We start from the raw sequence: 21,108 nt of genomic DNA on the forward strand, positions 1-21,108 counted from the left end.
CCACCTCTGCTCGTTCTTTGCCCTCTTTTTGCTTCACCGTTTCCTTTCCCTTTTCTTTCTTTACCCCCTTGTTTCCCTGCCCTTTTCCTTGTCACCTTTTTTGCCCCCTATCCTCCCTTCATCCTTTACCCCATTCTTTCCCTTTTTTTTTTTTTAAGTATGTTGTCCCTTTCTTCCCTTTTCCCGTTTTGTCCCTTCTTTGCCTGCTTCTTTCCTTACGCTGTTCTTTCCTCCCCCTTTCTTTTTTTCCTCACTTTCCCGCCTTTCTTTGCCCCCTTCACTGCCCCTTTTTTCCCCTGGCCCCATAATTTCCCCCCTTTTCTTTCCCTTCTTTCCCTCTTTCTCTGTCCCTGATCCCTGCGAAATCCCCAAATCCTGCTGGAGCCCAAGCCCACCTCCATCTCCCACAAGCACAGGGCTGAGGCCAGGAGGTGCCACTTTTTGGGGATGCCATTTGGGATCCCCGGAAAGCTCCGGCTGCTGCCGGGGGCTGCATCCCCTGTCAGCCTTCACGGTGTGAGAGTGCTTGGACTGTGTGAATGCACCGGAATCCGCTGGATCCTGGAGCCTTCTCCTGGCAGCTCCGGGAGTGTTTCTGATTAAATAAAACGAACAAGCATGGCCCCGCCCTGGAAATTGGGATTTGGTTTATGGGAATCGCAGCCCAGGGCATTGGTGCCCTCTAGTTTCCCCGGCCGTGAGTGTATTTTTTCCTTTAATGACGGATTTCTCCCGTGGTTTCTGCCCTAGCCCGAGCCGCAGCAGGGAGGGGACGCTGCCCCAACCTCTGGAATGGGAGAGGAAGGGAAAAGTTCCTGCGGATCCCGGAGCACAGCAGCGAGGATCCCGGGGATGCAGCCCCCGTGGGACGCGCAGCGAGTGGGAGGCAGCTCCTATGGGATCCCCGCAGCTAGCGGGGGATGCTCCCGGGGATCCCGGCACTCATCATCCCGGGACGATCCCGGCCCTGATCCCGGGGTTCCCGGCACTCATCATCCCGGGACGATCCCGGGGATCCTGGCACTCATCATCCCGGGGATCCCGGCACTCATCATCCCGGGGTTCCCGGCCCTGATCCCGGGGTTCCCGGTGGGGTCCGTGCCCGTGGGTGGCGCCCCCCTGCGGACCGGCCCGGACGCTGCAGCCCCGCCGCTGCCGGGCGGGAACGAACCATCCTCGCCGCGAGGGGGGGGAGATCGGGGGGCGACCCCGTCAAGGCCCGCGTCACCAACAGCGCCGACCCCTCCGTCCCCTCAGTACGGATGCCCCGTTCGGTTCCGCCTCGCCGCCGCCCCGCTCTCCCGCCGCGCAGGGCCGGGGGCAGGGCCCGAGGCTCGGCTCCCCCCGCGCCCCTCATGGCCGCGCCCGCGGCGCGGTGGTAGCGGCGGCGGGGGCGATGCGGGCGGCAGGATGCCGCGGCTCCCGGTGAAGAAGCTCCGGAAGCAGCTGAAGCTGCTGCTGCTGCTGGCGCTGCTCACCTCGGCCGCCTGGTTCACCTACCTGCACATCAGCCTGGTGCGCCAGGGCCGCGCCCTGCGCCTCCCCTTCGCCTACGGCAAAGGTAACGGGGGGCGGGGGTGCCCCCGGCAGCCCTCGGAGCGGGGCTCGGGGGGCCCTGGGGGTCCCCTAGGGGTGGTGGGTGTCCCCCGGCACTCCGGAGCGCCTGGGGTTTGGGGGTCCCCAGGGAGCGCCGGGGCTCCCCCCCGCGCTGTGCTCTCGGGGTATCTGGGGTCTGGGGGTCCCCCAGGGGTTCGGGGGTCCCCCTGCCACGCTGGGGACCCGGAGCACCCCCCCTTTCCAGCGCTGGGTTTCTGTCCCGCGTCACCCGCGTGGGTTTGGGGCGAGCGGGACCCCTCCGGGGGCTCCGCGCCCCGGTGTTGGACCTTTGGGACGAGGGGACCCCCAGGAGGGCCCCCAAACCGGCCGGGACATTCACTGTCCCCCCCTCGAGCCGCTCCGTCCTCATTTTTCCACCCGCTGCCTTGGCTGAGATGACAAAGAGGCCATTTATAGGCGCTCGCCCTGCTGGAAGGGACAATCTCTTCTTTCCCATCCCTTCCCAACGCTCCCATCCTCTCCAACCCTCCCCATCCCATCCCGACACTTTCTCAGCCTGTACTTCTCTACTGTAAAAACACCAAATTTCCTTTTTTCCTCCCTGCCTCGGGCAGGGTTCCGGGATGCTCCCCCGGGACAGGTGCCCCGGGGCTCGGTTCGTGTCCCTCGCTCCCGGTTTTCCCGGGCCAGGTGTCCCTGGGCTGCCCGGGGAGGCACAAACCCACTCGCAATATTTGCAGGGTGAAACTTGAGCCGCGGCGTTCTTGCTGGGATCGGCCTCGCCCAGCACGTTTTGTCCTTAAAAAATGAGAAAGGGACGGGATTCAGAGCCCGTGGAGGCAGGGAAAGGCTTTCCCGGGGGGCTCCGAGCCGTCCCGGAGGCTGGCAGAGCCTCCCGGCTGGAAAACCCAAAGTTTCCGAGCGGAGCAGCAGCATGAGCCTGCAGATTTTTGGGCCTTACGGGAAAATCGGGATAATGGGAGCGAGCGAGGCAGGAAATGAGGCTGGAAGGGAGGGACGGGGGGGCACTGGGGGCTGCCGGTTCCCTGCGGGATCCTCCGGGCCGGGAAAGCCGCAGGGGCTGCCCGGTGATCCCGGGGGGTTTCCCTGGGCTCCCACCGTCATTCCCAGGTGCTTCCCCTGGCCCTGCCTGGGGCAGGGAGGAAATGGCTCGGGATCGGGGTCCCCATCCCTGGGGACAGCAGGGATCGGGGTCCCCGCGGGTGCGGGGGGGAGAGCCGGGGTTTTGCTGCCGGCGGGATGCACAGGGGTGTTCCCAGGTGCTGAGCTTGGCAGGAGCCCATCCCTGCTCTCCCTGCGTGCCCTGCATCCCGGCCGGCTCCTCGGGATGCTCCAGGGGGAAGCCAGAGCTTGTGCAGTGGAAGGGAATGGCTGGGAATGCAAACTGGGAATGGGGGGAGCTGGGATTTGGTGGAGAACGGGGTGTCTGAGAGGTGGGGAGAAAGATGGGAAAGTACTTTGGGTGGGGGAGTGTTGCCCCTTGCACCTTCCCTGGCTGAGGTGTGGAGAGGTGGGGGATTCTCCAGGGAAAGCTGGATCCTCCTGGGATGCTCCTTGCACTGGGATTTTCCAGTGGGCCCCTAAAACCCGGGTGAAGGTGTGGGAAGGGCAGAGTTTAGGTCCCACTTGGCCTTTTTGGACATGAGGTGGTGGAAAGGGGTTGGGGAAGGGTTTGGCCATCTCATCCTGCTGCTGCCAGAGTGGGAAAGACAGGGGGTGTTTTAGGTGGAAAAACATGGAATGTTTTGTGAAAAAAACCCAGAAAATCCCAAATAGGTCATAGGAAATGAACCATATTAAGGAAAAAAAACTTGTTGCAAGGGTCTGGGGGAAGAGCATCACCCCAAGGGTCTGTGCACCAAAAGGAGTTTGGAGATGACTTTTGGATTTGGCCACCATGAGCCAGGACCTGTCTGTCAGTGCCAGGGGTGCTGCCCGGTTAATTAACAAGGAAAAGGGTTAATTACTCGTTAAACAGGATGTCTGGAGGCTGCAGGTGCAGGGCATGAGGACTTTAGGTAGTGGGGGGCTGTGAAGTGGGGAAGACCCAGCCAGGTGGGGCTGGGAGCACAGTGGGATTATCCCAGGGCTCGCCCAGCATTGGAGACACCTGGAGCATCCAGGGGCTGGGCTGGGAGCTGTGCTGGTCCCTGACAAAACACCCCGCCTTTTCCTCATGTTCTCCAAGTAGATAATTACCCTCCTCTGCCTAATTGAGCACACGGATTCCTCACTGGAAATAATGAGGCCATTACGGAGCTCTCCCGGCTGGAAACCGAGGGAGGCAGCGGGCTGGAAACGGGGATGCGCCAGGTGGGGAGGGAAGGGATGGAAAAGGAAAAAAGAACTGTTGGAAAAAGGATAATAAAGCCCTGAAGTGGCTGGCAGTGGGGGTGTGGGGCTGGGGGTTTGCTGGGATTTAGCATGGAGTGAGGTTGGAGGGGTTGGGGGAGCACGGGATGGGTGCTCAAGGGGGATAAAGCCAGTTCAGGGATGAAGTGGGGCTGTCTCTGCCTGCTGGACATGGCATGGCCTGGGTCACCCCTCTGCCATGGTCCAGAGGGCTCCCAAACCCCCTGATCCCGAGGCAGCCATGGGATGGATGCTCTGTGTCCTGTCCTGGGCTCTCCTCCCGCCAGGGACCTGTCTTTGGGGAGAGCAGGAGGGAGGAGGTTTGGGATGCTGTGTCCCTCTGGGATCCATCTCTGCAGATGCTTTGATTTTAATTGGGAGCCTGGAATGCTGCAGCCTGCTGTGGGGCTCATCCTTTTTGTCAGGCATGCCGGGAGCAGGTAGGGAAGGGGATGAGAAGAGCCCTTTGAAGATGAAGGGCAGTGGGATTTGGGGCTGGGAGCTGCTCTTTCTTCTGCTGGCATCACCTCACTCTCCTCTCCCTGCTGGGAAAGGCTTTGGGTGTCACTGGGGTCTTTTTTCCATATAGGAATCCCTTCCCAGACTGCCCCAGGCTCCATGTCCTGCTCCTCTGGGGTGCCTGATGGGAAAAAAAATTGGCAACTGCCTGTTTTGGGTTTTTCAGAGGCAAAAATGTGTCTCTTCAGAGGCACAAGTGGCTTTGAGCCACCCAGCCTGGCTGTGACCTACCCCCCTTGGCACCCAGAGGGTCCCCAAAGCTGTCCCTTGGAGCCAGGGGAGGTGAGGGATGGCTTTTCCCAAGCACCAGGAGCTCTTTGCGTTATTGTTTGGGATCTTTATCCTTCCTAGCACTGCCCTGAATCTCCCCTCCATCCCTTCCCTGTGCCTGCAGCTGGGGCTCTCAGAGCTGCTGCTTGGGAAGGGCTGAGCAGCCCCTGGGGTGTCGGTGGCCTTGGCACTGGCAGGACACAGGGATTTTGGCTGGATGAGGAGCCAGGTGGGAGCCAGCTGCTGGAAGAGCTGGGAGGCTGGAACTGGGATGGTGACCCACAGGCAATGTGGAGCTCAGAGGCTGGAATGTTTCTGGGGTGAAATGCACCCTAAAATTCCCAGCATTTCACGGTGACCTTCTCCAGAGGCCGCATCCCAGGAAGCCAAATCTTTGTGCTGAGGGCTGTGAGTTGAGCATCATCCCTGCTGGGATGGAGCTGGGTCTCGTGGGAGCTGCCCCAGCTCTTTTTGGGGCTGGAGCAGGTGGGGCTGGGGGGCACTGGATGCACAGTCAGGGAGCCTGGGAGCTGTCCAGTCCTGGGAGGGATTTGAGATGCTGATTGTGAGCCTGGAAGCGTCGGAGCCGCCTCTCCTGGTGGGTGTTTGTCAGCTGGAGCGGTCTCATGGCAGCTCCATCGGCAGCCAGAGCCATTCCGCATCGATTTCCACGGCTCCAGCTGAGAGGGCTGCCACGGAGTGGGAAAACAGCAGCAGAGCAGTGGGGGAGGCAGCAGAAATCCCCCTCGCTGCTCCACTTCCCTCAGCAAGGCAGTGGCAGGTGCCAGCAGAGCCCGAGGGAGGCAGGGCAGCGCTGCCCAGGGACTGCTCCCATGTCCCCTCGGCCCCATTGGTGTCACCAGCTGTCACCCAGCCCCTGCCACCACCCTCTGTCCGGGGGGTTTTGGCAATCCCGTGTTTCTGTGGCACTGACAGGAAGATTTGTGGTATTGATTCCTTTCTGGGTAATTATAATTACTTAGCACCTCGTTAGGAGGCTCCTGCTGGGATGCTGCTGCTCCGAGGGGGAAATTTTGGGGATGGAACCTCTGGGTTTAAGGAGGGTGCCGCCACCACCTCTGCTGCAGCTGTGTCGGGGTTTAAATGTCACCTCCCCCCCTGCACGTCGCAGGGCTTGGAAAAGGGCCAGGAGAAAGGCCGGCCTGGAACTCGGCCCCATTGGTGTCACCAGCTGTCACCCAGCCCCTGCCACCACCCTCTGTCCGGGGGGTTGTGGCAATCCCGTGTTTCTGTGGCACTGACGGGGGGGGATTTGTGGTATTGATTCCTTTCTGGGTAATTATAATTACTTAGCACCTCGTTAGGAGGCTCCTGCTGGGATGCTGCTGCTCCGAGGGGGAAATTTTGGGGATGGAACCTCTGGGTTTAAGGAGGGTGCCGCCACCACCTCTGCTGCAGCTGTGTCGGGGTTTAAATGTCACCTCCCCCCCTGCACGTCGCAGGGCTTGGAAAAGGGCCAGGAGAAAGGCCGGCCTGGAAGAAAGGGGCTGTGTTTGGAGCTGGGGAGGAGGAGGCAGGAGGTGGGATGTGAAAGGCTCTCTGTGCTTCCCAGCGGAGTTACGGGGCCGGGATAACGGGATGCGCTTCTCCCATGGGAGGCATTGCTCAGAGCCCTGCCTGGCTCCCTCATGTCCGTGGCCTCCTCCTCAGGATGAGGATCCTGGCTGGAGGCTGCTGTGACTCAGAGCTGCTTTGTGCCATGGTTTGTGCTTCCTGCCCCCTCCTCGCTGCTCACAAAGCATCAGTGTCAGTCCAGGGAAGAGCTTGTAGTGCTCCCACCCTTCCCTGAGCATCCCCATCCCACAGGCAGCAGGTCCCTGCTTGTCCTCACCTTCCCCTGTCCCTGTCCTGGCCTCTCTGGTCCTTCAGGGAGGCTGGCTGAGGGAATGGACAGCAGTGCTGCTGTGCATCCTGGTGGGATGCTGGGAGGAGCTGGAATCCTTCCTCCTCCTCTTCTCCTGCCTCTGAGCTGCTCCTCCCGCAGGGCTGTTTTTGGGACCGAAGTGGCTCGGGATTTTTGGGAGCAGTGATGCTCATTGGCACAAGGCACTGCCCATCCCCACCCCTCATCCCCATGGCACCAGTTCCCAGGTCCCCACAGCCTGACCAGAAGCCACTTTCCAATATTTAAATTGCCAGGGAATTGCATGGAAGCCCAGAAGCCTTTTCTGGAACGTTGCTGGTGCTTTTTCTCCTCCCTGGATGTGGGAGCCCCTTGAAAGGGATGGGGAGCAAGCAGGGGGCTCGTGGCTTTGGGACCTGAGAGCTCCAAGGATGAGCCTGCCCAGCTTGGATCAACTCCTGGTTTTTACCCACTTTAAATCAAATAATCTCCCACCAGCTCACAGAACTGACATGCAGGAAGGTGAAACAGGATGGCCACATCCAGCCATCCCTGTGGATGCAGCCAGGGACGCTGCTGGCTCAGGTTGCCACCCAGGGAATTTTATCTGTGGTAAATCCCACAGGATCCCACGGGAGGCAGGTTTATCTCCTCCGAGGCCAGGAGAGACTCCCTGAGCAGGCACCACAGAGCCACTCCCAGCTCTGGGCAGGTCCCCTGGGAGCGCTGAGCTCCTCGTGGCTGTGGTGGATGCTGAGATCAGAGCTCTGGGAATGCGGGAATGCCGCTGTCCGTGTGTGCCGCGCGCTGGCTCCCGTCACCCTCCTGCCCAGGGAAGAGGGATGGCTGCGGGAATGGGGCTGGCTGAGGGGAGGGAGCAGCCTGGGGAGCTGCCAGGAGCGAGCTGGGGCTGCCAGGGGCTGAAGAATGGCCGAGAGCAGAAGAAGGGGCTTTAGAGCTTAATTTCCTGTCCCTGCCGTGGGGATGGGATTTGTGCTGCCATCTCCAAGGAGACGCTGGCTGCGCAGCCGCTGGAATACTAATGGTGAGGGAGGCGTGTGCCGGGGGGCTCCAGGCACCCCCAGCCCCTCCCTGGCTCTCAGGCTCTTCCATTTTGGGGAGTGGGAGCCCCCAGGACTTGCTGGTGGTGGGAAGGAGGGTGTGGAGGCACAGGGACATCTTTCCATACCCTTGGGAATGGGTCCGTGACCCATTTCCCACAATTCCCATGCTGGGGGGTCACTGCTCAGTGCACCCTCATTGCCACGTGTGGGTAGCTGGTTTTTGGGGAGCCACAGGTGTTTGTGGAGGTGGTTCTTGGACCCCCACCTCTCCAAGCATTGCCTTGAGCTTCCCTTGGCTCTGGATTGAGCTATGGATCCCCCTGGGTTTTGGGGATGGCAGAAAAAGAGGATGTCCCCCCCCCCAAAGTAACATCTTCCAAGTCTGCCCCATTGCTTTGGGGGAAGTGGGATAGTTTAAAATTCCCTGCCCAAGGAAAGGAGCTGCAGAGGGGAGTCCAAAGTTGGGGATAATTAACTCAGCACAGTAACGAAGCTGATGGGACTGGGAGCAAGGTTTTGATGTGAGTGTGATTTTGAAGAGGGACATGGTTTGAGGGATGATGTTTGGGGGGGTTTGGGGCTGGTGTGCTCTTGACAGAGCTGCGGGATGCTTCGGGAGAGCTGGGATTTGCAGGGGCAGGAAGCAGGGATGCATCCTGAGGATGGAAGGGGAACAAGACCCCAACAGCTTATCCCAATATCTCTTATGTAAAGGGCTGGGAGCTGTAATTAAACCTGCTGCTGCTGCAAAGCTGCTTAGTGCACACGGAATGAGGGGAACTGCAGCCAGGACCCCCCGTGTCACCCCCTTTCCGTGTCCCTGTCCCCCAGTGCCAGCACCTCCCCTTCCCGGTGCCGGGTAGAGGGGTGTCCCCAGAAGAGGTGTGGGTGGGGAGCTGTGGTGTGACCCCCTGTGCTCCCCTGGCAGATGGAGAGAGGCCGGGGGAGGTGACGGATCCGGCGAGGCGGCCGGCGGCCCCGGCGCGGCGCAGGAAGGCCGAGGATTCCAGCGAGAGCCGCGAGGAAGATCCCATGGTAACGGGGTGGGAAGGGGCCCGGGGAGGTCACTGAGGGCACAGTGCTCCAAGTCTTGTCCAGCTGAGGGGATCCAAGGGTTTGGGGGTACATCTGAACCTCTGGTTGTGCCCAGCAGCCCTCACAGTGGATAAACCCTCTAACATCCCATTGGGATATCCCCACAGTGTCCCACACTGTGCTCCATGGGCCCTGTCACAGCTTCCCTGGGAAGGGCCCAGCTTCATCTGCTCTGCAGTTCCTGCTTTTCTGGCCAAAGCCACCTGCTCTTGTGGGTTCTGCTGTGTCCTGGACTGGAGAGCCACTAAACCCCCCTTGGAGCTCCAAGCAGGAGGCACTTGGAATTGTAGCCACAGGACACCCTGCTGTCCTTGTCCAGCAGGTCACCAGTGCCCTGCTGAAGTCCCTGCTGTCCCTGTCCAGCCTGTTGTCACCAAGAGGCCTCACAGCAGGGCAGCCAGGTGGGGATGGCAGGAGGGGGAAGCCACAGGGTGTTCCCTTATCCCAACAGTGGGTCACTCCTCAGAAATAAGGGACAGATGGACAAAGGAACCTCAGGTGCCCAGAGGAGACACAGCAGGCTGGTGCTGGGTAAGGACAGAGGGCACAGCAGGAATTGCATCCTGGCTTTTCCTGGGAGGAGGGAGAATCCCTTCAGTGAGCCTGGCACAAAACTCTCCCTGTGAGGTCTTCCGAGGGCACTGCTCCCTCCTCCGGGGCTCTAATGAGTTTGTTTAGGCAGTTTGCTAATTATTTCCCTTGCACTGTGCATCCAAATGGGCTGTGGTGGCAGAGCTGTGCCTGCCCTGGGGGGTGGAGGAAGAGGGGGATGATGCTCTGAGGAAGAGGGGAATGCTCTGGAGGGGCCCCAGAAGTACCTGGCTCTTCCTTGTCACCCATCATCGACCTGGAGGCAGGTAAATGCTCACTTAATCTCTGAATTACGAGATACAAGCAATGGGATTAACCTAATCCCCTTTAAAGGAAGAGGGAGAGTGGAGAGGCATCCTGCTGCCTCTGCTCAGGATGTAGAGATCACCTCTGTGCTTTTAGAGAGAGGGCCCAAAATTCCAGCAGCCCCCAAGACTGGCCAAACATTTTGGATGAACAGAAAACTCTCTGTTTTGGAGCAGTTTTGGCAGAGGAAGGGAAACAAGTTTAGCTGGAACATTTTGAAACTGCTGCCTGGGACACCTTGCCAATATTTTTGTGCCTCCTCCTGCTTTTCTTTTGCCGTGAGCCGTGAAATCTTTTGCCTTGGTTAGGCAAGGCTCAAAATGAGGTGTTTAGATCGTGGTATCCTGGAATGGTTTGGGTTGGATCTTAAAGCCCCTCCAGTTCCAGCCCCTGCCATGGGTGAGGATACCTTCCACTAGCCCAGGTTGCTCCGAGCCCTGTCCAGCCTGGCCTTGAGCTTTTCCAGGGATGGGGCAGCGTGCGACAGAGATGCCCAGAGCCATCCCACCAGCACAGGACGTGCTGGCCCTGCTCAGCCATGCCATCTCTCCCTCTCTGTGCCTCCACAGAGCGACGGGCAGGACGTGGATGGCTGGTTTTCCAGAGGCCAGCGCTCCAACCCAGCCAGCACCCACCCCAAACTCAACCTGACCAAGCAGGCCTTGCCCTGGAACGAGCAGGTGGGTGTGGGCAGCAGCCCGGGAGGGCATGGAGGATGAGGAGGAGCCCCACTCAGCTGCCTCTGTTCTCCCACAGTACAAAGGGAAGGCAAACCTGCACGTCTTCGAGGACTGGTGCGGCGGGGCCGTGAGGCACCTGAGGAAGAACCTCCACTTCCCGCTCTTCCCGCACGTGAGTCCCGGCACCGGCGCTCAGGGCTTGGTGGGAGGGTCCAGCTGTCCCTCCCTGGGTCCCCGCTGCTCCTCCTCAGGACCTTGGCTGGCAGGGTTTGGCTTGGGGAGGTGATGGGGCCCGCTCTGTGGGCGTGGGAGGCCGGGATGCCATGGAGGAGGTGATCCACGCCCGTCTCCTCGGCAGACCCGCACCACGGTGAAGAAGCTGGCTGTGTCCCCCAAGTGGAAGAACTACGGGCTGAGGATTTTTGGCTACATCCATCCCTTCAAGGATGGTGAGTGACAGAGTGTGGCCTTCCCCCCACCACGCAGCAATGTGGAGATGCTGTGTCCTTGCCCTTGCTGGCCACAGGAGGACAGAAAGGCTCTTGGAATGGCCCCCAAATCCTGGCTCCTGGGCAGGAGGGTCCTTCTGGAGCAAAGCCCCTTTTTCCTGTGGCTTTGAAGGGAGACAAAGCCCTGATCCCATCCAGGACAGAGCCATGACATGAGGTCTGGGGGGGCCCCATCCCTGTTCCCCATCTCCCCACGAGGCAGTAGGACCAAGCCCATGCCACCAGGGTCCCTGTGTCCCTCCTGGTGACCCTCTCCATGGCTCTCTGCAGGGGATTTCCAGTTTTCTGTGGCATCAGATGACAACTCAGAGTTCTGGCTCAGCTCCGACGACAGTCCCTCCAATTCCCGACTGGCTGCATTTGTGGGCAAGGTATGGCACCACCTCTGCCTTGCCCTGCTCCACGGGGAGGGATCCGTGTGTGGCTGTGCTGGGGGCAGCTCTCCTGCCCCTCTACTCCTTTGGGAATGCCAGGCTGTTTCAGCCTGCTCCCATCCCTGGCCAGGCCTGGCTTGGCTTCCAAAGGGGAGCCCCTTGGTCCCTTCTTGCTTGGAGCTGCCACAGACCAGGAGATTTAACATTTATTCCTGGATTTTCTCGGGGTTAATTCCTTTAATGGGAAGCTGGTGGGCTCTGGTGTGGTGTCCTGCTGCTCTCATGCTCCTCCTTCCTTCCTTCCTTGCCAGCTGGGCACCGAGTGGACGGCGCCAGGGGAGTTCACCAAGTTCAGCTCGCAGGTCTCCAAGCCCCTGCGGTGAGTGTGTCCAGGGGATCATCCCCTGGGGATGGAGTCTGGCACCTCTCACCTCCCTGGCCCGTGGTCCTTTCCCAAAAGGCACGTGGGGCTGGGCTGGACCCCAGATCCATGGTTTGAAGGGGCAGGTGACGAGGTGGGGATGTCACAAAGTCCCCCCAATCCCATAAAAGCCCTCAGCAGTGGGATGGGGAGCAGACACCCTCCTCAGCTCCCTGTTTCCTTGCCTCAGGAAGGTTTTAGCCACCCGTGGGCAGGACAGGGAGGCTTTCCCAGGCTGGCCTGGGCTCTGACAGCTGTGTCCCCTCCCTGCAGCCTCATGTCCTCCCGACGTTACTACTTTGAGCTGCTGCACAAGCAGGACGACCGGGGCTCGGACCACGTGGAAGTTGGGGTGAGTAAATGCCCACCCCGCCATGCCAGGCTCCTTCCAGGACCAGAGAGCCATGCCAGGGCTTTTCCCATGTGTGTCCCCCAGTGCTTTATCCTGGAGTAAAGCCACTTTCCCCCTCCCATGGCTGCCAGTGGGAACAAGTCAGTGTCACTGTTTCCCTGGTTATTCCAGCACTGGGATGCTTGGAGTGCTGTTCTCCTTTCCTGCTGGTGGTCTTTGGGCAGCTGAAGGCCCTGCCATGAACTCCCATGGGCAAGAAGAGCCCAGACAGGCAGATCCCACCTTGCTGGCTGCATCCCAGCGGTGGGAGAGAGGTGGCCGAGGCAATGAAGCCACTCTCTGTTTCCTTCTTTTCCCCCTTGGAATTACCATGGGTTTCAAATCTGAACTTGCCTGCCTTGGCAGCACAGCCCTGGCAAAGCCTGGAGTGTGTGTCAGGGACTCAGGCTGGCTGAGGGCAAGATGTTGGCTCGTTAGCAAAGGTTTCCTTTCTCCCAAGAACTCATTAATCACTGGAATCAAACTGGTGCCAGCAAAGCATCAGGGAGGCCAGTTACACCCCTTCCTTGCTGACTGCCTCCCTCCCTCCTCCCCATCCCCTCTATCCGACAAGATCTGCGTTTCTTTGGGCAAAAACAAAAAGTGGGGAGAACAAATAGACGGGGGAGATGTTTCTGAGATGGGATGTTTTAGCTGGAGGGAGCGAAGCCTTTCAGCCGTGCAGAAAAACCTCTCAGCTGTGCAGAGAGACAACAACAACATCCACAACAAAAGCAGGACCCTGATGTGTCTCGCCCCCGGGGCATTGAAGGGCTTGTCCCGACAAGGGCTCCAGACTGGCTTTTAAAATGCTGCAGTTAAATCAGGGCAGGAATCTCTGGAGACCCTCTTAAATCAAGGCAAACTCTTCTTTATAAAGCACTGGAGTGAGGAAAGGAGCCCTTTGGTCACAGACTTGTGACAGTCCCAGAGGGAACCAGCATGAGGCTGTACCCTACCCACACGAGCCTTTCTCTCTCCAGCCCTGCAGGGATCCCTGCTAATCCCAAACCCTGCAGGAAATGGGGCAGGATCAGCCCTCTCTCTTGCTCCTCTTCTGCAGGGAAGTTCCTGGATGCTGTGCACAGGGAGGACCCATCCTGGGGTGCTGGGGTTGGGCAGCTGCATCCTGACCCCTGCCACCCCCGCGCTCATTCCCCATCTCCTTTTATTTTTTCCCAGTGGCGAGTTTTCCTGCCCAGCCTGAAGTTTGAGGTGATTGACTCCTCCTACATCTCCCTGTACACAGGTAAGGTGCCTCCTGTAGCCACAGCCAGCAGGCTCTCCAGGGGCTGCATGTGCCGGGAGAGATGGGAAGGAAAGCAGAACCGGGGAAATTGGGTCCTGGGGGGACATCTCAGCCTCTGAATCCCCCCCTTGGATTTCTGTGTGGTGTAAGGAGGGATGCAGGGACTGCAGTGGGTAGGATTGATGCTGGGAGCAAGATGAGATGCTGCTAAAAATGGGATGTGGAGTCAACACAGTGTGGAAGCACAGCGCTGATGGTGCTCCAGCCTTGTCCTGCCTGCCAAGACCCCTCAGGCTCTGGGGCCTGGCCCTGAGTTACGAGGAGCTGTCGTGGAAGTGGGGATGGATGGCAGAAGGTTTAATTAAATCTATAGATCTTCTGCTTCCTGCCCCTGCCCTGGCAGCAGGAGAGGCCGTGATGGATGGGTCCTGGCCTGACGGAGCGGGAGCGGCCATCACTCATCTCAGGGAGGTGTCGATAAGGAGGAGGGGGCAGGCAGCAGGCAGGATCACGGGGGAGAAGAGGGATGAGGGTTGCCAGTGGTGCTGATGCAGGTGCCTGTGAGATGGATGGTGTGCAGATAAATCCCTGTCCCTCAGCACCGGCTCTTCCTGCTCCTCCTTCCTGCTTCCCGGCTCCCTCAGACCCAGCAGCACCCTGAGGCAAAGCCCCTGGGGAGCCCCTCCCTGCTGGGGGCTGCCAGCAGCAGGCACAGCTCCTCCCTCTCCTCCCTCTCCTCCCTCTCCTCCCTCTCCTCCCTCTCCTCCCTCTCCTCCCTCTCCTCCCTCTCCTCCCTCTCCTCCCTCTCCTTCCTCTTGACTTTTCCAAGGACTTCAGCCCCACCCTATCCAGCTGCAGGGACACATTTGGGAAGCCTTTCCCTGCCACAAGAAGTAGAATTTGGGGCTTGGGAAGGAGGATCCTGCTTCCCTTTGGCTCTGCAGCAGGGAAGGCAGCACCCATGGGAGGCAGCTTGGAGCATGGCCGAGGTGACGGGAGCCGGGTGACCTCCTGTGGAAGCCTGGGGGCTGCTTGGTGGCCAAGGGTGACATGCCACCCTCATCCCTGAGTAGGAGGCAAACCAGCTCATGTTGCAGGTACCTGCAGGAAGGACATCCAAGGTTTAACCCCTGTGTGTCCTTAGGAGTTAACAGCCCTGAGTGTTCCCTCCTTTTTGAGGCCACGGTAATCAGAGCAGGAGGCCTGGCTGGGATCAGCCATGCCCTCATCCTGTCCTCATTAGTGGATGCAATAATCATTAAGCTGATTAGTCACAGGGTCTCTGAGATGGCTGGGAGGGCAACATTGGCTTCCCTGGGAGCGGGAGGGATTGGGAAAGGCCCCTTGGAGGATGCTCCGGTGTGCCCGGGGGCTCAGCCTGGCCCTGGCCCGCAGATGAGTCGTCCCTGAAGATGAACCATGTGGAGCACATCCCGCAGACCTTGGCCAGCCACAGCGGGAGCCACCTCTGGGAGGCCCAGCAGGACGAGCACGGCGCCGACATGCTCAAGGCCGACCCCAGGGACACGTTCTTCCTCAGTGAGTGCCCGAGGGTGCATCCATGCTGATCCCCTCAGGGGTCTGGGGGAGGAGAAAGGCCGCTGTGGGCAGCTGGGCCATCCCTGCCACCCTCTGCCCATCTCTTGAGCGGGGGCAGCTCTGCTGGGGTCTGTGGGGACACGTTGGGATGCTTTGGGCTTCTCCACAGCCCCTGCCATCGAGGCGTCCCGCGTGGAGAACGTGCTGGTGCCCTGTGCCTACAGCCCCACCTACGTGGTGAAGGACTTCCCCATCGCCCGCTACCAGGGCCTGCAGTTCGTAAGTGTCTCCCTGGGGACATGGCAGAGCCCAGGGCAGGGATGTTCCCTGGGTAAAATCCAGCAGGAAGCATCCCATGCTGGAGGGTCGGGCTCAGCTTGCACGGCTCAGCCTGAGAGGGTTGGGGTTAAATCCCTGTGTTTGAGGTGCTGGGGGTCACTTTGGTGTTGGTGGTGGCCTCGGGTCCCCAACTCCTTGGGGTGATACGGCACCATCTCTGTCCCTCAGGTCTACCTCTCGTTCGTGTATCCCAATGACTTCACACGCCTCACTCACATGGAGACAGAGAACAAATGCTTCTACAGGGAGTCCCCCCTCTACCTGGAAAAGTAGGTACTGGGGGCTGTGATTTTGGGGTGCTGTGCAGAGGAGGCTGATGTCAGCAGTGCTGAGATGACACATGTCCCTGTCCCCCGTGGAAGGGCCACCCCAGGCTGGCTCTTTCCCCATCTCCCAGGCATGCAGCAGCTTGAGTGCTGGCAGTGCTCCTGGATGTGGGAACCTCCTCACCCTCCCTCTCCATCCCCAGGTTTGGGTTCTACAAGTACATGAAGATGGATGAGGAGGAGGAGGATCCGCGGCAGCGAGCGTTTCTCTTCCTTGGCCCTGACAGTGAGTCACCGGCACCGCTGGGCACGGGGCCGAGCTCCCGGCGTCCTTGCTGCTGGCAGCTCGTCCCCTCCGAGCTGTGGCTCATTGGAGGGACTCCAGCAGTGCCAGAGGCTGCAGGAGGGCTGGGCTGTGCAGAGCAGCATCCCTCGGAGCACCCCTCCAAGCATTCTGCTTGGCATGGCAACAGGGCGGTGCGGGCTGTGGGAAGCAGGACACTGGATTGGGATTTGTGCTCCCTCCAACATGTTTTGGGTTGGCCTCGGCATTGGGCAGCAGGAACCAGACCCAGTGTGGAGTCTGGGGATGTCCGTGGAGCCTGAGGCTGCTCCTGGGGAACCAGAGGCTGTTCAGAGCTTGCCTTGATCAATTTGCAGTTTGGCAAAGCCCTGGCAGGTCGGGTTTGCACCTGGATTAATTGGGATTGGTGCCAAGATCTAGGGTGGGGATAAGTGGCAGCAACTGGAGCTGCCAGCCCTGCTGGGTGTCCCTGTGTGGGCATCCCCTGGTGCCCCAGCTCTGCTCCCTCCCCTCAGCCACTCACAGGTTCCTCTCCTGCTGGGATCAGGCTCTGCCTCCTTGTCTTGGCCTCAGGGTATTAATCTCTGCCTTCACTCTCTAGATTTCCTGGACGATGAGGAGGAGGAAGAGGAAGGAGTGGACAGCCCTGAGCCCACAGACGCCCGTCCTGAGGCCAAGGAGCAGAGCTTTGGGCCGGCACCCAGAGCCCAAGGGAAGGATCCCGCGCCGGTCACCGGGGCTTACGGAGATGACCTGGACTACTACAGCTTCCGCCGGCAGCGGGGCCGGGCGCGGGCCGGGGCGGGCACCCCCGGGCAGCTGGGGACGTGGGGCACAGCCAGCCCGCCGGCCGCTCTCCCGGGGGATCCCGCGCCGGAGCGCGGCCCGGCCCGGGCGCTCCGTTGGCTGCCCCAGGACGAGGGCGAGGAGGATGAGCTGGGGCTGCCCGCGTCTCCAAAGCACCGGGGCCTCCAGCCTCACCTCTCCGTGCCCATCTTTGGTGGCAAAGCCAAAACGCCGGGTCCCAGCAGGCCAGCAGCTCCCAGCGAGGACAAGAAGGCCCGGAAAACCCAGGAGAAGGTCTACGTGACCCGGCTGCAGCCCGGGAAGCGCAAAGCCCCGGCCCAGGAGCCGGCCTTCCCCGGCATTTTCCTGCATCCAAAGCCTGTGAAGAGAGTCCACCTCCGCTCCAGGACCCCGCAGAAACATCCCATCACCCCCAGCAAGCTCCGGGCCGTCCCTGGCCGCCGGAGCCCCTGGCTCCTGACCAACATCTCCAAGGAGAGGGACCCTGCCAGGCGGAAGAGCAGCAGGAGGTGGGAGCGGCCGCCCAAGCAGCGGGTGCTGCCCGGCCTCCTCGCCCTGGGGACAGAGGGGCTCTTCAGCCACGAGGACACGACCCCTGCTCCGGGCAGGACAGCAGCCACTGCCGACTACAACTCATCCGAGGCCACCCGCTCCGAGGGGACGAGGGTGACATCCTTCCTGAAGGCGTCGGAGACAACGGCGTCGCAGCAGGAGGAGGGAAAGGGCCAGGAGGAGGAGGAGGATGAGGAGGAAGAGGTGTCGGACTATTCCTACGAGGCGGGGGAGCTGCAGCAGGGCTGGCTGGAGGACTCCATCAACTGGCAGCGGACGTTCAGCGTCAGCTCCGTGGACTTCGAGCTGCTGCGCTCCGACTGGAACGACCTGCGCTGCAACGTGTCGGGAAACCTGCAGCTGGCCGAGAGCGAGGTGGTGGACGTGGTGGCCCAGTACATGGAGAGGCTCAACGAGAAGAACGGGGGGTACGGAGGGAGCGGGACGCCGGCGGGAATTCAGGGAGTGGGTCCTGGATTGCGGGAAGCAGAGCTCAGGATGACGGCGATTTTAAGGCTTCTCTTTTCCCGGCAGGATCTACACCCTCCTGAGGATCATCAACGTGGAGAAGCGGCGGGACACGGCGCGGGGGAACCGGTACCTGCTGGAGCTGGAGCTGGCGGAGCGGGGCCAGCGCACCGTGCGGCTCTCCGAGTACGTCTATGTCCTCCTGCACCAGGGCAAGCAGGACGACAGCGCCGAGGCCAACCCCGACGGGCTGGCCCTGGGGGCCACCGAGCCCCAGCCCAGTGCCTGGAGCATCCTCTATGGAAAATCCGTCCTCTGCCGGCCGCTGCGGCTCAGCTGGAGGCAGGATGTCATGGTGCACTTCGTGGTGCCGGGTAGGTGACGGCAGGACGCGTGGGATGAGGGTGTCAGCTCTCCTCAGAAGGGATTGGTTTGGCTGCGGGGAGGTGCTGAGGGTCCCCCCACGAGCCTGAGGGACGTGTCTCCGGCAGTGAAGAACCAGGCCCGCTGGGTGCAGCAGTTCATCTCGGACATGGCCGGCCTCTACGGGGCCACGGGGGACGCCAACTTCAACGTCATCCTGGTGGACTTTGACAGCGAGGACATGGATGTGGAGAAGGCCCTGCAGGATGCCCGGCTGCCCCGGTAACTGCCAGCCTGCAGCCTCAGGGTCTGGGGGGCTCCCTGTGGTGGGACAGGTGCTCACACAACCTGCTGCTCCTTCCCCACCTGCTGCCCCTTCCCTCCTCCTCATTTTTGGGTGTTTAAATTACTTTTCCATGTGGATTTGGGGGTGCAGAAACTTGACTCTATGTGGGGACCCTCATCTTGAGCTGTAGCACCTGGGCCTTCCTGAGAAGGCATCTTTCCCCATGCTGGTGGTTCCTGTCCCCTCCTGGCTGTGTCCCTGTCTGTCCCCAGTGCTACCTGACTGTCCTCTCTCCCCAGGTTCCAGTACCTGCGGCGCACGGGGAATTTCGAGCGCTCTGCTGGGCTCCAGGCTGGTGTGGACATGGTGGAGGTGAGCAGGGACAGAGACCAGCTCTGGCTGTGGCTTCTCTCCCGGGGCTCTTCCTCTCTGATTGCCCTGACCTGTGTCTGTCCCCTCCCAGGACGAGCACAGCATCGTGTTCCTGTGCGACCTGCACATCCATTTCCCTGCCAACATCCTGGACAGCATCCGCAAGCACTGCGTGGAGGGGAAGCTGGCCTACGCTCCCATCGTCATGAGGCTGAGCTGTGGCAGCTCCCCCCGGGAGCCCAACGGTGAGCAGGGACCCTTTCCAGCTGGGAGCACCCCAAAACCAGGCCACCACCTGGTGCACCTCTGCAGGAGGGGGCACAGATGGGGATGGACCTGTGGTGGGATGAGGCGTTGGGATGGGGAATCCCCGAGGCTCCCAGGTGGTGGGGAGAGCACAGAGGGGATGAGATGAGTTTTTGGGAATGCCCCCACCCCTCACCTCATTGCTCCCCCTCTCCAGGCTACTGGGAGGTGAACGGCTTCGGCCTCTTCGGCATCTACAAGTCGGACTTTGACCGTGTGGGAGGGATGAACACGGAGGAGTTCCGGGACCGCTGGGGCGGGGAGGATTGGGAGCTCCTGGACAGGTGAGCCTGGGGGTCCTGTGGCCCCTAAACTGCTGGGAGTAGGGTTGGACACATGGATTTGGGCACATCCATCGAGCTGGCGGGGGGCTGGATGATGGGGTGGTGAAGGGGAAAACTTCCCTTTGGGAAAGCCAAGCCATCTGTCCATCCATCCAGAGCTTTGTCCCTCTGTCTGTCCATTTCTTGAGCCCCACCACTTCTTTACTCCATCCCCTGAGCCCTGTCCCTTTATCCCTCTGTCTCTTGAGCCACATCCCTCTTGCCTTCATCTGCAGGGAGCCCTCTCCTCCATCCCTGATCCTTATCCATCCATCCATCCATCCCTGAGCCCCGTCCCTCTATCCATCAATCCCCTGAGCCCTATCCCTCTATCTATCCATCCCTGAGCCCTGTCCCTCTATCCATCAATCCCCTGAGCCCTATCCCTCTATCTATCCATCCCTGAGCCCTGTCCCTCTATCTATGAATCCTTGAGCCCTGTCCCTCCGTCCCTCCGTCCCTCCATCCCCGAGCCCTGTCCCTCCGTCCCTCCATCCCCGAGCCCCGTCCCTCCGTCCCTCCATCCCTGAGCTCCGTCCCTCTGTCCCTCCATCCCTGAGCTCCGTCCCTCCATCCGCAGGGTGCTCCAGAGTGGGCTGGAGGTGGAGCGCTTGCGCCTCAGGAACTTTTACCACTACTACCACTCCAAGCGCGGCATGTGGAACACCCGCAGCAAGAAGCCCTCCAAGGACTAGTGCCCGAGCCCGGCCCGTGGCCACCGACCCCTGGCACCTGCCTGTCCCCACCACCACGGCCACCGTGCCAGCACGGGGGGCACCCACGCCGGCCGCACTTTCCTGGGCAGGGGGAGCGGGGAGGGCCATGGCGGTGGTTTTGTTCTTAAGGGTCTGATTTAGTCAGCAATGAATTCATTAACTCCTTAGTGCCGGTGGGTCCAGAGGGCTTTGCTGGGTCCTGGAGGGCCGTGCCAGGCTGGGGACACTGGAGGTGGAGTTGGGACATCCAGGATCCCTTTGCAGCCCCTTTCCTGCGTTGCCCTTCCCTAAAATACCCAGTACCTCATCCCCATGTCAGGCTGGGGAGCTGAGCTTTGGGGGGGCTAAGAACCCACTGGGGCTGCCCAAACCCTCCTGTTCCCCTTCCAGGAGCCACGGAGGGAAGGGGAGGTCTGGCACTGGGGACATGCTGTGGGTGGGGGGCAGAGCCCTGAAGCTGGCACTGCCCATGCCAGGGGGGCTGGGCTGGGGGGGACAGGCAGAGCCTGGAGCAGGTACGGGCAGATGACATTTCCAAGCTAATTTCTGTGAAATTATGAGGTAGGAAGCTGTTTTCAGGAAGTTTTTGTCTGTTTGGTTTGGTCTTTTTTTTATTCTTAAAAAATTAAAATCAATGTCTTGGCTGAGATTTCCCTCTGCTCCATCACCCCCACACCTGGACAGGGATGCACAACATGGGAGCCAGGTTGGCCTTTGTCCCCTGGTCCCCGAGGGTCCCCTCTCTGTGGTGGGAGTGGGCAGCAGCGTTCCGTGCTGTTTCCATGCGAGGAGGAGGAGGAGGCAGCACCCTGTTTGATGCCAGGCCACACGCCCGGGCTTGCTGAGCCTCCACCCCACACCTGGGCTCCACCCAGCTCCAGGCGGGGCTGCCCTGGTTCCCTGTGCTCCTGCATGTCCTGGCACACTTGTCCCTGCCCGCCCCTGTCCCAGCCCTGTGCTGGTGCTTCCCCTCTCCTGTGTCTGTTCGTGGTGGGTGTCTCGAGGGTTGTGTTGCGTCCCGCCTGCCACAGGCCCCTGTCTCTCAAATCCCCATGGCTTCTCCTTGAAATAATCTTAGAGTTTCCCCCCAGGTGTTTCCTTCCCCATTTGCAACTCCCAGGCTCACTCCGAGCATCCCGAGTTTGAGGTGAGGGTGGAAAAGGGGGGCTCAGCCACCCAGTGCCATCAGCAAACCGCCAAGCTG

The 21,108-nt window shown here is 60.7% G+C and overlaps 1 protein-coding gene across 1 annotated transcript; it reads left to right on the forward strand.

Moving 5' to 3' along the window:
• Nucleotides 1-1,368: 1,368 nt before the first annotated feature.
• Nucleotides 1,369-20,553, forward strand: B4GALNT4 (beta-1,4-N-acetyl-galactosaminyltransferase 4). The gene is made up of 20 exons (XM_039706672.1): nt 1,369-1,561; nt 8,576-8,682; nt 10,209-10,319; nt 10,396-10,491; nt 10,678-10,768; nt 11,099-11,199; nt 11,514-11,581; nt 11,897-11,975; nt 13,197-13,263; nt 14,659-14,802; nt 14,972-15,081; nt 15,310-15,410; nt 15,611-15,693; nt 16,313-17,498; nt 17,605-17,912; nt 18,030-18,183; nt 18,487-18,559; nt 18,651-18,804; nt 19,023-19,149; nt 19,769-20,553. Exons 1-20 carry the CDS (start codon nt 1,411-1,413, stop codon nt 19,881-19,883), a joined length of 3,426 nt encoding a protein of 1,141 aa, XP_039562606.1. The 5' UTR covers nt 1,369-1,410; the 3' UTR covers nt 19,884-20,553.
• Nucleotides 20,554-21,108: the final 555 nt, after the last annotated feature.

Source organism: Passer montanus, unplaced genomic scaffold (genome assembly GCF_014805655.1).
Source record: "Passer montanus isolate IOZ18808 unplaced genomic scaffold, ASM1480565v1 scaffold195, whole genome shotgun sequence".
Lineage (NCBI taxonomy): Eukaryota > Metazoa > Chordata > Aves > Passeriformes > Passeridae > Passer > Passer montanus.

What these genes read in the sequence shown, in the direction of transcription:
- B4GALNT4 (XM_039706672.1), top strand. Translation starts at nt 1,411, where the DNA reads ATGCCGCGGCTCCCGGTGAAGAAGCTCCGGAAGCAGCTGAAGCTGCTG. An exon ending in TGGCTGCATTTGTGGGCAAG is followed by an intron (nt 11,200 to 11,513) that starts GTATGGCACCAC and finishes CTTCCTTGCCAG; the next exon opens with CTGGGCACCGAGTGGACGGC. An exon ending in CTACATCTCCCTGTACACAG is followed by an intron (nt 13,264 to 14,658) that starts GTAAGGTGCCTC and finishes CCTGGCCCGCAG; the next exon opens with ATGAGTCGTCCCTGAAGATG.